This window comes from Macrobrachium rosenbergii, chromosome 29, assembly GCF_040412425.1.
Source record: "Macrobrachium rosenbergii isolate ZJJX-2024 chromosome 29, ASM4041242v1, whole genome shotgun sequence".
Taxonomy (NCBI): Eukaryota; Metazoa; Arthropoda; class Malacostraca; order Decapoda; family Palaemonidae; genus Macrobrachium; species Macrobrachium rosenbergii.
In genome coordinates, this window is record NC_089769.1 from 22,306,601 (window position 1) to 22,320,510 (window position 13,910).

Here is a 13,910-nt window from a genome sequence, read left to right on the forward strand (position 1 = left end):
TCTCGTGTTCATGGAAAGTGAAATGTTCAGAGAAAATTCTCAATACTGCTCTTAGATGCGCCAAGCTTTTGGTACATTACTATTTTAACGCATTCTGCTCCTGGTCTATTTGTAATGCATTTAGATTTTAAAGTAAACAGTACTGAAACATTTAGAAATGAAAACTACTTTCACTACAAGATATTATGTAAAAATGCACTTGAGCTATTTTTCTCTATTATTCTGAGGAATGAAGGTGCTCCATTATTTTAAGGCAACAGTTCAAATGAGTGAAATATTAGCCACAAATTCTCAAAACAGTCTCTGTAACTGACTCGATTTTCGAACGACTTAATGATCCAAACTAGTATTATAATAACAACCACACAAACAAGAAAGGGTATAAATATAGTGTATCCTTAAGGAAAAAATATCACCTGGGATATACAATTATCGAAAACAAGGAATGCGGCATTGCAAAGACACCTTTACTGCAAACAAAAATAAATTCAGGAACCCTAATGATAATTATAATTATGAATATAAATTTCTTCCGGTACTTGAAAAATTTTCGAAGCAGAAGCGTGCAACCCATTTTCTCTTTCTATTTCCCGGCAAGGTATCTGCTTCGCAAAGGTAACAACCCCATTTTCACAGTCAAACAAAATATGAAACACTTTCATAGCAACTAGGGCTGGAGATATTAAAAGAGGAATCTTTAATTACCACCATTCCCTATAGATGGAAGATCACGAAGGAATAGGCACAGCACATCAAATGGGGTGCTGGAGGGGAAAGGGAAGGGCCGGGGGAATCACTCCCTTTCGCCAGGCCTCTCGTCATGGAGTCCCCCCTTGAAAGCCTCTCTCTCTCTCTCTCTCTCTCAGTAAAGGAGCCCATACATCGTACGCTTTGCCCATGCCCTTTACCCGCTAATGCTCTCTCTCTCTCTCTCTCTCCTGACCATGCCTTGTGCCATATGCCCTCTGCCTCTCCTCTATGTTCGCGCTAAGTTACTCCTTTATGCCCTCGACCAATGTCTAGATCCCTTTCCCGTGAGCCCCATTATGATGCATCAGCGGTGATGTAACAAGCAAACCCCGACACCCTACAATTCTTCAAAGGATCCTTATACCTTCTCACTCCCCTGCCTTGCATCCCCTAACCGCCCCTTTCATCCCCACACCTTGCCCCCTCCCTCCATCACCTCCTGCACTTCTTTTCCCCCCGCGTTATCCCAACTCAACTTTTCTACATAGCTCCTGCCATAACTTCATTAGACGGTGCGTCTCTCTCTCTCCCCCCTCTCTCCCTCTAGTGAATAAAATTGAAAACTATATCTGGAAGAACCCCTCTCTACGCATATACGTGAGACAGCAGGAAAGGCTTGAGGACCACGTGTAAATTCCTCGAATCTTCTACCACGTAGGAAAACAAGGTGAGCAGACATCACGTTTATGGCTGTTTTACATTTGGATATGCCACCACTTTATGGATATTAATCAATGATTAAACCTGGCCACTATTCGGGACATTCTTGAAAGGTCTAGGTCTCTTCTAGAGGGTCAAAGTGATGTAACCTTGAAGATATCAACGACCCACCCACCTCCCTCACAAGCCCCCACCCAACTGCTCCTTCAGTTTTTAAGTACCCAATAAAGTGGTCGTCGTTGCTCCGCTACTCCCCACCCTCAACCTCCTCCCCTCACTGGTTCCTGGGTCCCGGGGGCCTCATAATCATATTTTCTTCTTATTTCCATACGTGAAACTACTAATGAAAGTTAGGTAAGGATGAGCTTGAAAATTCAGTTTTTTTTCGGTGATGAAATCTACGTTGGGAAAATAAGTTAATTTGTAAAACGTTGAAATAAAAATATATATATATGTATGTGTATATGTATTTAGGTATGTATGTACGTATGTGTATATGTGTATATATATATATATATATGTATATATATATATATATGCATATGTATATATATATATATATATATATATATATATATATATATATATATATATATATATATATATATATATGACTGTAAAATATTTTCTGTTAAAACAGAATTCCATCTTAAAAGGATAGAATTCTGAACTTTCCTTTTTATGAAATGCTCTACTTCCTAATCCATTATATATACATAATGCAATAACTGCTACCCTTTTGTTTTTTATAATTAATTTATGCGTGTTATAATTAATTTAATTTTTACTTCTTACTGTACAAAAATAAACTAAGTTTATTTTTGTTTTGTACCGAATCTCAATATTTTTTGCTTCCTCTTTTCTTGGAAACAAATGCGTGAAATTTAGGGCTAACTGTTGCCTGAATGGAAACCCTAAAATAGTAACTTGGTCCTTTCTGGTCAACTGAATAGTGGTAAATAAATAATTTCCGTTACTGAATTATTAATTTCGATGCTGAAAGATTTCCTTTTCAAACGACAAGAGTTGAAATGAAAACGAGAAAAGGGGTTTCTGGTCTTCCCAGGGCAGACAACGAAGGTTTAATCAAAACTCCTGACCCTCGGAGTTTAGCCTCCACATAATATACTGTGGAAATGAAGGCCGTCGAGTGTTAGAAATAATATTAACAAAAAAGGTCGAGGAGCAGCCCTGCAGTGAACTGGAAGTGAGATCATTTTGAATGAAGAACTTACTTCCCGAATGCTTTAAGAACACCAAAGTTCGTATCATCTATGTATGGCCCATGGTGACCTCATCCACCGGCAGGAGGGTATAAACAAATACAAATGACATTGCCACTACACTGCTATTTATTTTCAAAGGTAAATTAAGGTGCTAAGACTGAGTGGTTGTGCTTCTAAAAACATCCTAAAGAAATATGTTCTGAAAAGTATCCCAACAAGCTAAAGGGCACCTCTTTGATGCAAGATATCTGTCCTTGTTCATGGCAATGTCCACAACCACATTAACTGAATCATGATATTACCCTAATTCAAATAATTCATTCTGATTGCATTATGATCTACATTAAGAGCTCACAACCCCCAATCCAATTTCTTAGGAGAGACAGACTGACTTTTTCCTATCCTGATTTAATTTATAAAGTGGAAGATTCTGCCCATATCCAAACAAATCTTACTATCCGTATCAAATTGATCAATTGTAAAATTTCAACTCTATATTCAGAGCTCCATATACTAGCCTGATTCCCATGAACAGCTTTCGGCTAAACTGATCTGGAAGAAGAGCTTCCAGAAACAGCTTTGAAATACACTTCTTCTCGTATTCTTAATAGCTTCAAAAGCTTCGAAATTTGAAATTTCCTAGTTTCTCAATTATATAACAAATTCGACACGTAGCGCCAACTGCTCAGGAATAAAGCTCTCATTCACACAAAACGCACCAGGATTGTCCTGACCCACTTCGACAACTATCCAAAAAGACTACCTATGTAAAACTTGGAAGGGTATATAAAAGAAGGAAAATCGACACTGTAAACTAACAAGAGTTCAGCTTCTATAAGATGAAATGAGAAAACTGAGTACCTTATACATAAAATTAAAAGGGGGAAAAAACAACCCAGCTCTTTATGAAACACCGAAAACAAACAAACAAATTCTCCGAGGTTCCTAAATGAGAGTGATTCACTAAATACTAGAACAGCAAAAACCTAAATGTGATCTACTGTATGCTACACTGGTTAACCAAATTTTGAGAACTGGAAACGTTGGTAAACCAACATAGCGAAGTTTAGCGTCACCATACGATGTGGATGGCCTTGAATTTTCACGTAGAGTACTAAAACGATAGACGACTGAGGGAAGAGAGGTCAAGCTTAAGAACATTGTACATATGAACATGCAATGTATCAATTAACCAGTTCTGAATGCAGCAAAAGGTCAATGAAACACGTGAATGCGTTAATCGGCCTGCACGTTCGCGTTTTGATTACTCCGCGTTTCTTTCCGTTTGAGCACATTTAAAATAAGTGACATTGGAGATTATATGGTGGTATGATGCTAATGACAAAGGTTTTGCTTCTGCATGTTTGACCTCTGAAAATAAGTATTCACATTATACAATACTATAAATATTTATAACGGTTTTCTATCGGAAGAACAAAGTCCCATGTAGAAATTTCATGAAATTAGGCAAAAACATAGAACAAATGACTAGTGATAGCGAGACACTCCTGAATACGCAATATTCAAGTGCTACCATCACAACTACCGCTACTGTTACTTTCTGAGAAGCTACTATTTCCACGCCTCAGGCGCACATTAGTTACATTTCACCACACTCATCACAAGTTACTCTTCCAAATTTCAACTTAAAACTGCAAATGATCAAAACGTAATTCCAACACAGCAAATATGTTCAGTTTCAATGGTAACCTTTAATTCACGGCATGACAGTTTCACGTGTGTGTGCGTTCTCAGTCAATTACTTCTGAGGGGTACGATATACATTCTCAATCATCTCTACTGTCACTTGATAATTCCATAACATACATATATAACTTTGGCAACTCATTTTCCAGTATTATTTTACTTATTTTTCAAAATTATTTTGAGCGTTGCGCCGCAAACAACTGTTACGAATGCAAGAACGTGTATGAATGCAGACACAGACAGACACCAGACACATACATATAAAATGTAAACGTACAAAACGAGGCAATGTGAACAAACATGGCCTCTGGAAGGAAAGCTTTTGTTATGAAAAAAAAAAAAAACACAGAGAGGTACGGTTAACCCTTTGTCTAAGCAATCTCCTTCCCCAATTTTCCCCTTACCAGCGAGTGTTTCAAGGTTAGCAGCAGGAAGAAGCTATATAGAAGGAGCTGATACAAACGACCAAAAACCGAGGTCCTCCAGCAGCGAACGAAGGAGACAAAGAAATAACTCAACCAAACTCCAGGTTGAAAGGTGGGAAGTGGCGTTGGAGATGGAACGGAACAGGGGGGAGGGAGGGAAGGGGAAGCAGTGGGTAGGAGGGGTGAGTATTCGCAAAGGTGGGTTTTCGTTTCGAGTGTCGATGACGCAATAACCGGCGTATTATTGTCGTTACCACAGGGAACGTTCGGGCTGTAGTTGTTGCAGTTGATTTGCTGGAGCCGTCGCCCCCAGCCACAGCCTCCCGACGGCCAGCGCAGTCTTGGAGGAGGGAAAGAGGCCAGTTGGAAGGACAGCAGTATTACCATACAGTCCACAACGGCAGTCCCCCTCTCTCTCTCTCTCTCTCTCTTTCTATATATATATATATATATATATATATATATATATATATATATATATATATATGCATGTACGTATATAGGCAGGCTAGTACATAAAAGGGTTATATGGTACCAAGAAATGAAGGTCGATTCCTTTTTGTGCGATCCGCTGGCGTCACATCAAAAATGCCTGTCGACATCACAGGATATGTTGATGGATGCATCTTCTTAACATGTCAAAAAGCAATCTACAAGTTATAAAAATATCTGACTGAACCATAACCTCCGCTAACGAGTCCTTTTCATTTTCCAAAGAAATGACAGACATCTTCAATTCATTAAACGGAATGACCGACTACATTCTTAGTCCTTAGGTTACCGAAGTTTATCTTTACATACATATGCATATGTATATGTACAGTACATATGCGTGTGTTAATGTACGTGTATACACACACACACACACACACACACATATATATATATATATATATATATATATATATATATATATATATATATATATAATATATTTTACTTATTAAAAATAGGGCAAAACCACCACTAATTTCCTGCTTTACACTGATAATGAAAGGTAAAAGAAATTCTCTGCGACACCCCATCCAGACAAACTCTTCTAGAATTGAAAAGAATTCCTTTGGCGAGTTTATTCTCCGGACTCATTATCACTCATGGATAATGAAAATGTAATAATGAAAAAATTACAGTTAAAAGTGCACTTGCAACCTTCCCAAAAGCACCGGATGAGGATTCTAATAAGAAAAAAAAAGAGTAAGATGAAAAACAAAGATTTGGAAAACTCTGAAATCCAAAAATTAAATAAACGACATCTCTCATTTTTCTTTGGTAGGAATATAGGAATATAGAATTTTGGCCAAAGGCCAAGCGCTGGGACCTATGAGGATAAAGAATCCTTAACTTTTCTTCCCCATAAACTTCGAAACCCCAGGAAAAAAGGAGTGATTCCTCTTTCCCTTTGGTAGGATATGTCACTCGATTCTTGACAACCCGAAATGGAGGCTCACAATACTAATGGCAGCAACACGTTGCATTATCGCTGGACGTTTGATCTGGGAGGTTTAGCTACAACATTGGCTCTGGTCAGTAATTGGATGGGTGATCACCATCAAAATCAAAGCGATGGCGGCACGTAAACCCTCAAAAATCCATGAGAGAGGGTTGGGTCGAGCAATTTCCCCAGGGGAGTGGGACCGATGAATAAAATAACCGAGCAAATAAGTACTACAAACTCCTCTCCATCATTATATAGTCACAATAAAAACATGTTCACTCATAACATACTCATTTTCATAACTATTTTCCATTAAACAGGACGACAAAAGGGTCAGAAAACACAGACTCCTCATCAAAATTAATTCTTTAATGAGCGAATTATGAACCTGTCTGTGCAAGAACACAAGTTTCTTCGAGCCATTAAGCATTCCTAGGGAGAACTTATTCGAAGTACGTACTTCGCCACATGTAACATATTTTATAACCAGCTTTTCACAAATGCTTTTCAAGTCCTCTTAGGCTTCGGATATGAGGACACTAGTTCTGTCACTTCTGCCACTCTATAAGGGTTTCCTAAGCTTAACTATACACTCCAAAGCTTCCTACCTTAATCTGTTTCCAAATTGTAAGTTCATCTATCTTGAACAGAACGTTATGTCTCCGAGAGAGAGAGAGAGAGAGAGAGAGAGAGAGAGAGAGAGAGAGAGAGAGAGAGAGAGAGAGAGAGAGAGAGAGAGAGAGAGACTGGAAAACAATTCCGAATCCATCTGGACAACTATCAGTATTGGAGGAACTTATCGCTATATTGGGAATCGGTATTGAGAACCTTGGGAAAACCCTATGAGAACAGAGCTACTTACGAAAGTATCACATAGGAACCACTGAAGAAAAAGATAACCATAAGTAAAAATAATAAACCAGTAAATAATAAAACAGGAAAAAGCTGCGGCACATGGTAAAAAAAAAAAAATTCCAAGAGCGTGTTGAAATGAGCAAAATTCGATGACAATCTCCAGGAAACCCCAAAACTACTATGTATCTCGAAGGACCACTTCACTTGGCTCACTTTTTCATCCAGTTCTCGGTGAAACAGAGAATCAGGCACACTATAAAAATCCACTTGTTGACACACTTTCAAAACATGAGATTCATTCGTGAAACTATTTCTGAAATATAATAATAATAATAGTAATTGTAAACTGTTTTAGTGAACTAGGTATTCGTAATCGAATACTAACATTATTAATCACTAAAAAAATAAAATATGAGACCATACAATATGTTTACTTTTATTAAAAAAGGCCATGGAACAGTTAACCAATTACCCACACCTACCTACCACATGCCTGGAGGACACAAATAAAAAGGGAGGGAGAGGTGAAGGGTTGGGGGGGGGGAGGGAGACTAGAGAGCGATATCTTTAACCACCTCTGTCTTAACAACAGCCACGGTTCCAGCACATTCCTTACAGTAGATGGAAAATACTAAGCTTGGCTTTTTTTTTTTTAAACGGAGAGAGAGTAGAAATAGTACCTGAATAATTCTTGAAAGATGAACCCATATTCAAGCTTGCCTGCTCAACTTTTTTTTAAATAAATGTACAGTAAAAACATGAATCATATTAAACTATCAACACAATATCGAAGAAAACATATCAAAATAAGGAAATTTCCTTGTCTGATGATTGATTAGAAATTTCAAGATATATGTCTTAAAAATTTCTATCCCTATACGTGCGATTTAAATTTACAGCAGCTACATCAATTGTCGCTTTTGGTTCAACTTCATTTCAAAGCGAATCTTCACGGTCAAAAGCCTCATTCTACTGACAGATTTCCGGTGGCTTCGCCAAGCTATAAAACTCATTCTACTGTCGGTATGAAATTGTACTGACTTTATTCTTGTTCTTATTTCATCCGAACTGCACATTTCTAAATCTCTCACAAATGCGAAGGCAGAGCTTCAAAATCGGCAACACCAGAGAACTCTGGGGTGGAAACGAGTCCCAAAATGCCTTCCACGTACGTCATCACACCACCATCCACCAACCAACAACAACAACAAACCACCACAAAATGTTCTTTTAAATCATTTGTCACTACATTATACCATGAGTTCACTGGTGTATAATGCAAAAGTTGACCACCCAAGTTTTAATGGAGAATTTAGTAATCCTTACAAATCTTGGCAATTTCCCTAGAGTAAATATCAATGGGCGAAGAAACGTAATTTCTAAATCAACTAATAATAATTCCTCATCGTTTCCTTTTCATATTTATCAAAAACTTGAAGTCCAGCCTGTCAGCTGGCTCATTTCTATCCAATCAAAGCTGCTTTTAAATTTGGTTTGATGCATGTTTATTCCCCTTACATCACAGTACCATGTCAGTCTTTCTGTTTCCTTTCATATCTAAATACCACGATTCCAGCACATTCCTTTGCGCTCACCCTCGCCTTCTGCTGCCTCTTGTCTACGGTAATGTTTGGCTTTTAGGCCTTTGCTGGGGACATGTGACTCTCCCGTCGTATACCTCTACATGAAAAGCAGAGATCTGCAACGAACAATTTTCATTTCGTTTTCCTTCAATGTCCATCCCACTCCCCCCCCACCCCGGCCCCCACACCTCGTCGCCTCTTGAGCAATATCCCCTCGATGTTATTGCGGAACTTCTCCCAGTTCTTCACTAATGAAATGCGCATCATCACTCACTACTATGGCCATCAACGTCCATCACTTTCATTTCTTCACTGTCAGTTTCCTAACCTCTCAACTTTTTGTTTTCTCTCCTACCGTCCACTCCTCATGATATGCTTACCGCTGATTCCCCTCTCTCTCTCTCTCTCTCTCTCTCTCTCTCTCTCTCTCTCTCTCTCTCCAAATATTTCTCACGCACCAGTACCGCCCACGCAATAATCCTCTGTATTTCATTTTCATCACTTCCAAATTCAAGGGCTGCGTGTTTCTGAGATTCCTTTTCTTTTCTTCTAAGAGAATTCTACTTCCTTCAGAGTAGAGGCCTGGGGGACTACAATCAAACTGCTTCCCTCCACCACATTGGTCGGGTCTTGTTCCAGTCACAGCATGTGCCATAGCTGCTGCTGCTACAGGCAGCCCGTAATAGCCTCCCGTGGCTTGGCAGCATTGCTATCCATTTTCTTCATTCAAACCTCTTTCTCGCTTCCTTCTTCAAGAATTCTTTACTACTTATTGCCTTCCGATTCGGAATTGACTGGGTCTTGCAGAGTGCTGCACACAATCTCCCTCCCATTTTGCCAACTACCTCTTATGCCGTGTCCCTCTTGGCCTCCTTATCTTTCGCTCCCCGACAACGGCCCCACCCCACCCATCCCAATACCCCCCCCCCACAACCCCCTCCCTGCATCCTCATCCTATTCCCAACTCCTTCGGAAATATCAGGCTACTGCAGACTGACTATAAGAAGCATTCCCATTACCATCATCATCATCATCATCATCTTCCAGGCCTCTTCGCCTACGAATAACATCTAATTTTGGCAGCATTTTATGCATGACACGCTTCCCATTGATTAGGCAAAGGCGAATGGACTCACAAAACATCGACAAAATGGGCCTTCTTTCATGCAGCAAGGAGCTTCTTCTTCGAGGGGGAGGATGGAGAACGAGAGGGGGGAAGGAAAGGGAGATGATGGAGAATGGAGGGGGGAGGGAGGGAGAGAGCGAGCTGAAGAAGACGCAATATTTGAAAGGGAGTAAGGGGAACTCGTCCAGTTCCTCTTTAAAGTCTCTCTCTCTCTCTCTCTCTCTCCTCCTTCTTCCCTCCCTGTACTCTTCACAAGGGACGAGACGCCAAATATACAACGCTAATCGGTAGCGATGACAACAGAGTCCGCAAGACTTTTAAACATAACAGAACGACAGCGCAGTTCATACTTTACCCTGGGGGGACATTTCATAGCAGACACCCTAGTTAATATCATCAGATATCTTTTAGTAGAAGTCACAACTCCTGCAATCTGATTACCGAAGTGCCAGTTTCCTCACCTAAAAAGAAAAAAACAAATACAACATTAAATTCATATTCATGTACAAATCCAATTATCTTTATTGCCATTCTTTTTTACATAAGGTTCCCGTATTAAAATAATCATCTGTATTTCATCACACACACACTGGAATTACTGAGTCTTCATCAAGAAGAAGTACATATACAATTTCACAAGAATTAACAACCAATTCCCCCAACCCCCCAGAGAGAGAGAGAGAGAGAGAGAGAGAGAGAGAGAGAGAGAGAGAGAGAGAGAGAGAGAGAGAGGATCTGTACAACCCTGCTTAAACATCGAAGTTATTAGGTATTAGGTATAGGATGCCTCACTTCAGGACAGAAAATAAATTCATAAATAAGTTTCTACTAATTATCAGCAACCCTCCGGTCCTACGTCGTTGAAAAAAGCTTCATTATTTTTGTAAATGAATATATAACAATTTCCTAACCTCTTACATTTCTTTATAATTCAGATAATGGTCACAAAAGACTATTATCAGAAAGTTCGGATGTCAGTGACGAGTTTAAGTATAACTTAGTTTTACCAGACCACTGAGCTGTTTAACAGCTCTCCTAGGGCTGGCCCGAAGGATTAGACTTGTTTTACGTGGCTGAGAACCAATTGGTTACTTAGCAACGGGACCTACAGCTTATTGTGGAACCCGAACCACATTATAGCCAGAAATGAATTTCTATCACCATAAATAATTTCTTCTAATTCTTCATCAGCCGGCCGGGGGAACTGAACTTCGGCCCATCGAGTGACAGTCTGAAGCTCAACCGACTCAGCCAACGCAGGGCTAGTGACTTATTGACTCAGTCTATTTGTACCAATTTTGGGATAAGGTAAATCAGCCCACAAAAGGTTCTGTTACACGAAAGGTTCGACACCCATAGTCTTCAGCAATTCCTGTAGCAACGTAAACTCCATCATTTACAGCAAAAAAAGAAGAAGAAAACTTGCAGTACGGAAGTTGAATACAATGACAGCTGTACCGTTCGGGAACCGAATGTCGAAAAGATCGTTGAATAAGCAATTACCTGAAAAAGTTTAAAAAGTTCCTAATCCGCAACTGTGATAAAGGCTACTGACATCAGTAAAATAGCATGGGGCGGTAACTCCTAACTTCTCTATAGTGTGAAACCGGAGACTGAAATAATACTATATACAGTACAGTTCGTTTACAGAGAATTCCAGGGGACTGTCGTCTGCAGTTCGCTATAGGCAGCATTCGTTATAAAAGGAGATACTTGAAATGATTGGATGACCGCCCTTGTTTTGATACAGAATGAAATCCAGACGATAAAGTATCGATCCTCCCAAGTTTACCAAGATTTCTAATGCATTTCAACAAAAGTCATTGTTAATTTAAGAATTGGATATGTATTTTAATGTTTATGACAAAATTTACATTACGTTCGTCGTTTTTTCTTTGTATAAAACCTTTAAATGAGAATAAGTTGATATACAATATACACAGTGTCTGGGGTAAGTATAATACGTGTGCATGTGAATTTTATTACGCTTCTAGTGGTTGTGTGCTGAACGTAATCTGCTGACACGGATTTCACTTGGAATAATAAGAAAGCAAAACAGAATACTAATTTCAAATATTTTAATGACGCATTACATACAAAAACAAAAAGTCATAAGCAATTAAAATTAGCAAACAAGCATTAAGCGGTTGAAAAAATAGTTTTCACTATCATTTCGTGCACAAACAGTTTAAGAATTAAGCACTATTGCACCGCAAAAAATATGGCCTCTTTGTGGCAAAAATTTTAATAGCTGACGAAGACAAAATTAGGAACAAAGTAATAACAGTTAACTCGGATAACAGGTGCTGATATTTCTTTAACAATGAAATTATCACTTCATTAGAACAGATATTTTCTACCAATAAAACTGTCACAATGACGTACAAAACAGTTCGTTATACACCTGACTCCCTAATACAAAATTCGTTACTGACCCACAATTTTAAGTACATTTATTTGAATTGGGGCCGGAGATTTCACTTTCATTCGTTATAAACCTGAATTCGTTTCAAGCCTGTACGTTATAATCGAACTTTACTGTGTGTGTGTGTGTGTGTGTGTGTGTACACAGTGCCTCCAAAGGGTCACAAAAATGTTCCGCCCAGTGTTGTCTTTCTTCTTATGATGTTATTATTGACCTATCCCTCCTTGTGACAAGTATTTCTTTTTAATTTACATGGTCATCCCATTACTGACTCTGTGGGCTACCCTAATACTATTAAACCCCATGCATAAATGGCTTTGTGAACGCCATGTGTGTGTATACACACATAATATTATATATATATATATATATATATATATATATATATATTATATTATATATATATATATATATATATATATATATATATATATATATATATATATATACGTCTCTGTCTCGGTTTACATGTAAAATAAGTTTCGTAGGGTTTCCTCAAACGCAACAAATGTTCCGACCAAGGGTTACTTACCTTATCGAAAATGTGACACATGCACTTGGAAAAGATAGATTATCATTCTGAAGAAACTTAACCAAACCAAACCACAGGGTTAAATCTAGACCCGTACAAGCTCGAAGGCTCTGTTCCTAATTGAGAGGCAAACACTGAAGAGGACAGAAATGAAAGAGGCCACACAGGTGGATGGGAGGAGAGAAAAGGGAACATATGAAAACTAAAAGGCAAACGAACAATGAAGTGGGGGGTAAAGGGACTCTCAAATGACATACAGCGCTGCATACAGTGTGCCCAGTGCTACTCTCTTTAGGCGGTGCCTCATAACATGCGCCTGAATAAGAAATTAGAAGTTCAGGCAATAAGAAAACTCTGGTAACGTGCGAATCCTCGTTCACTTTGTCGGGACAGAGGCAACCACATATGATCGAAATACCAATTCATCTGTCTTGCTGAGTTCTTATAACACATCTTGTAAGATCCATCTTCACTCCTAATCATTTGTTTGACCGTAAGGACCAGAAACGAATTCTTCAACCCGTCGACTTCTACGTAAATAATAAATAAAGAAACAAAGTGACAATATTGGGAGAAGGGGTCTGTTCATTCCGTGATCTGATTAATGAATAATCCCCCTCATGTCACATCATAAAGTGAGAGCCTGAACGCCGCCGCCAGCCGAACACCAGTACAAGCAAGGTCTAGAGAATTCTCTAGACCTTGAGTACAAAAACACCAATTGCTCGGCAAGAGCGTCAAACGAGAGATTAAATCATACTAGTTCATATGAATGTGCGTCCCAGTATTATAATAATAATATTCATAATAGCATGGTTTCTCGACAAATGAATTTTCAGCCAACATGACAATAAAACACTGATTTCGGTGTAGTGAATCACAACATAAAGCTTTAGGTCAACATAGGAAAAAAAGAGAAGAGCATTCGCATACTCAACAGGGTCACGATTGACAAGGTGTTAAATACAGCGAATCTTCTTCTCTTTTGGTTAATCGCCTTTTACACCTCATACACTTACACAACTACCAGTTATTTGGTTCATCGTTGTTTACTGACCTTACCTTCAGGTCACTATTCCTGACCTCACTTTGCTCCGATATTTTCTTTCGCCACATACGAACAATTACAGTTCGCTTTTCTAGTATTCTTGGTCTTGTTGCATAAAAATAAGGAGCAGTTAGGGAT

At 38.8% G+C, this 13,910-nt stretch overlaps 1 protein-coding gene across 4 annotated transcripts in view; it reads right to left on the bottom strand.

Moving 5' to 3' along the window:
* The window catches only part of LOC136854671 (protogenin B-like), a 507,887-nt gene that overhangs the window by 277,185 nt on the left and 216,792 nt on the right, over positions 1–13,910 (bottom strand). The window contains exon 1 of one of the 4 annotated variants that reach the window (XM_067131269.1): positions 10,123–10,150. The exons of the other annotated variants lie outside the window; for them this stretch is intronic. Coding sequence (XP_066987370.1) covers positions 10,123–10,135 — 13 coding nt within the window. The 5' untranslated portion in view covers positions 10,136–10,150. Of the gene's footprint in view, positions 1–10,122; positions 10,151–13,910 lie in introns of those variants that run through there. 4 annotated transcript variants of the gene reach the window in all.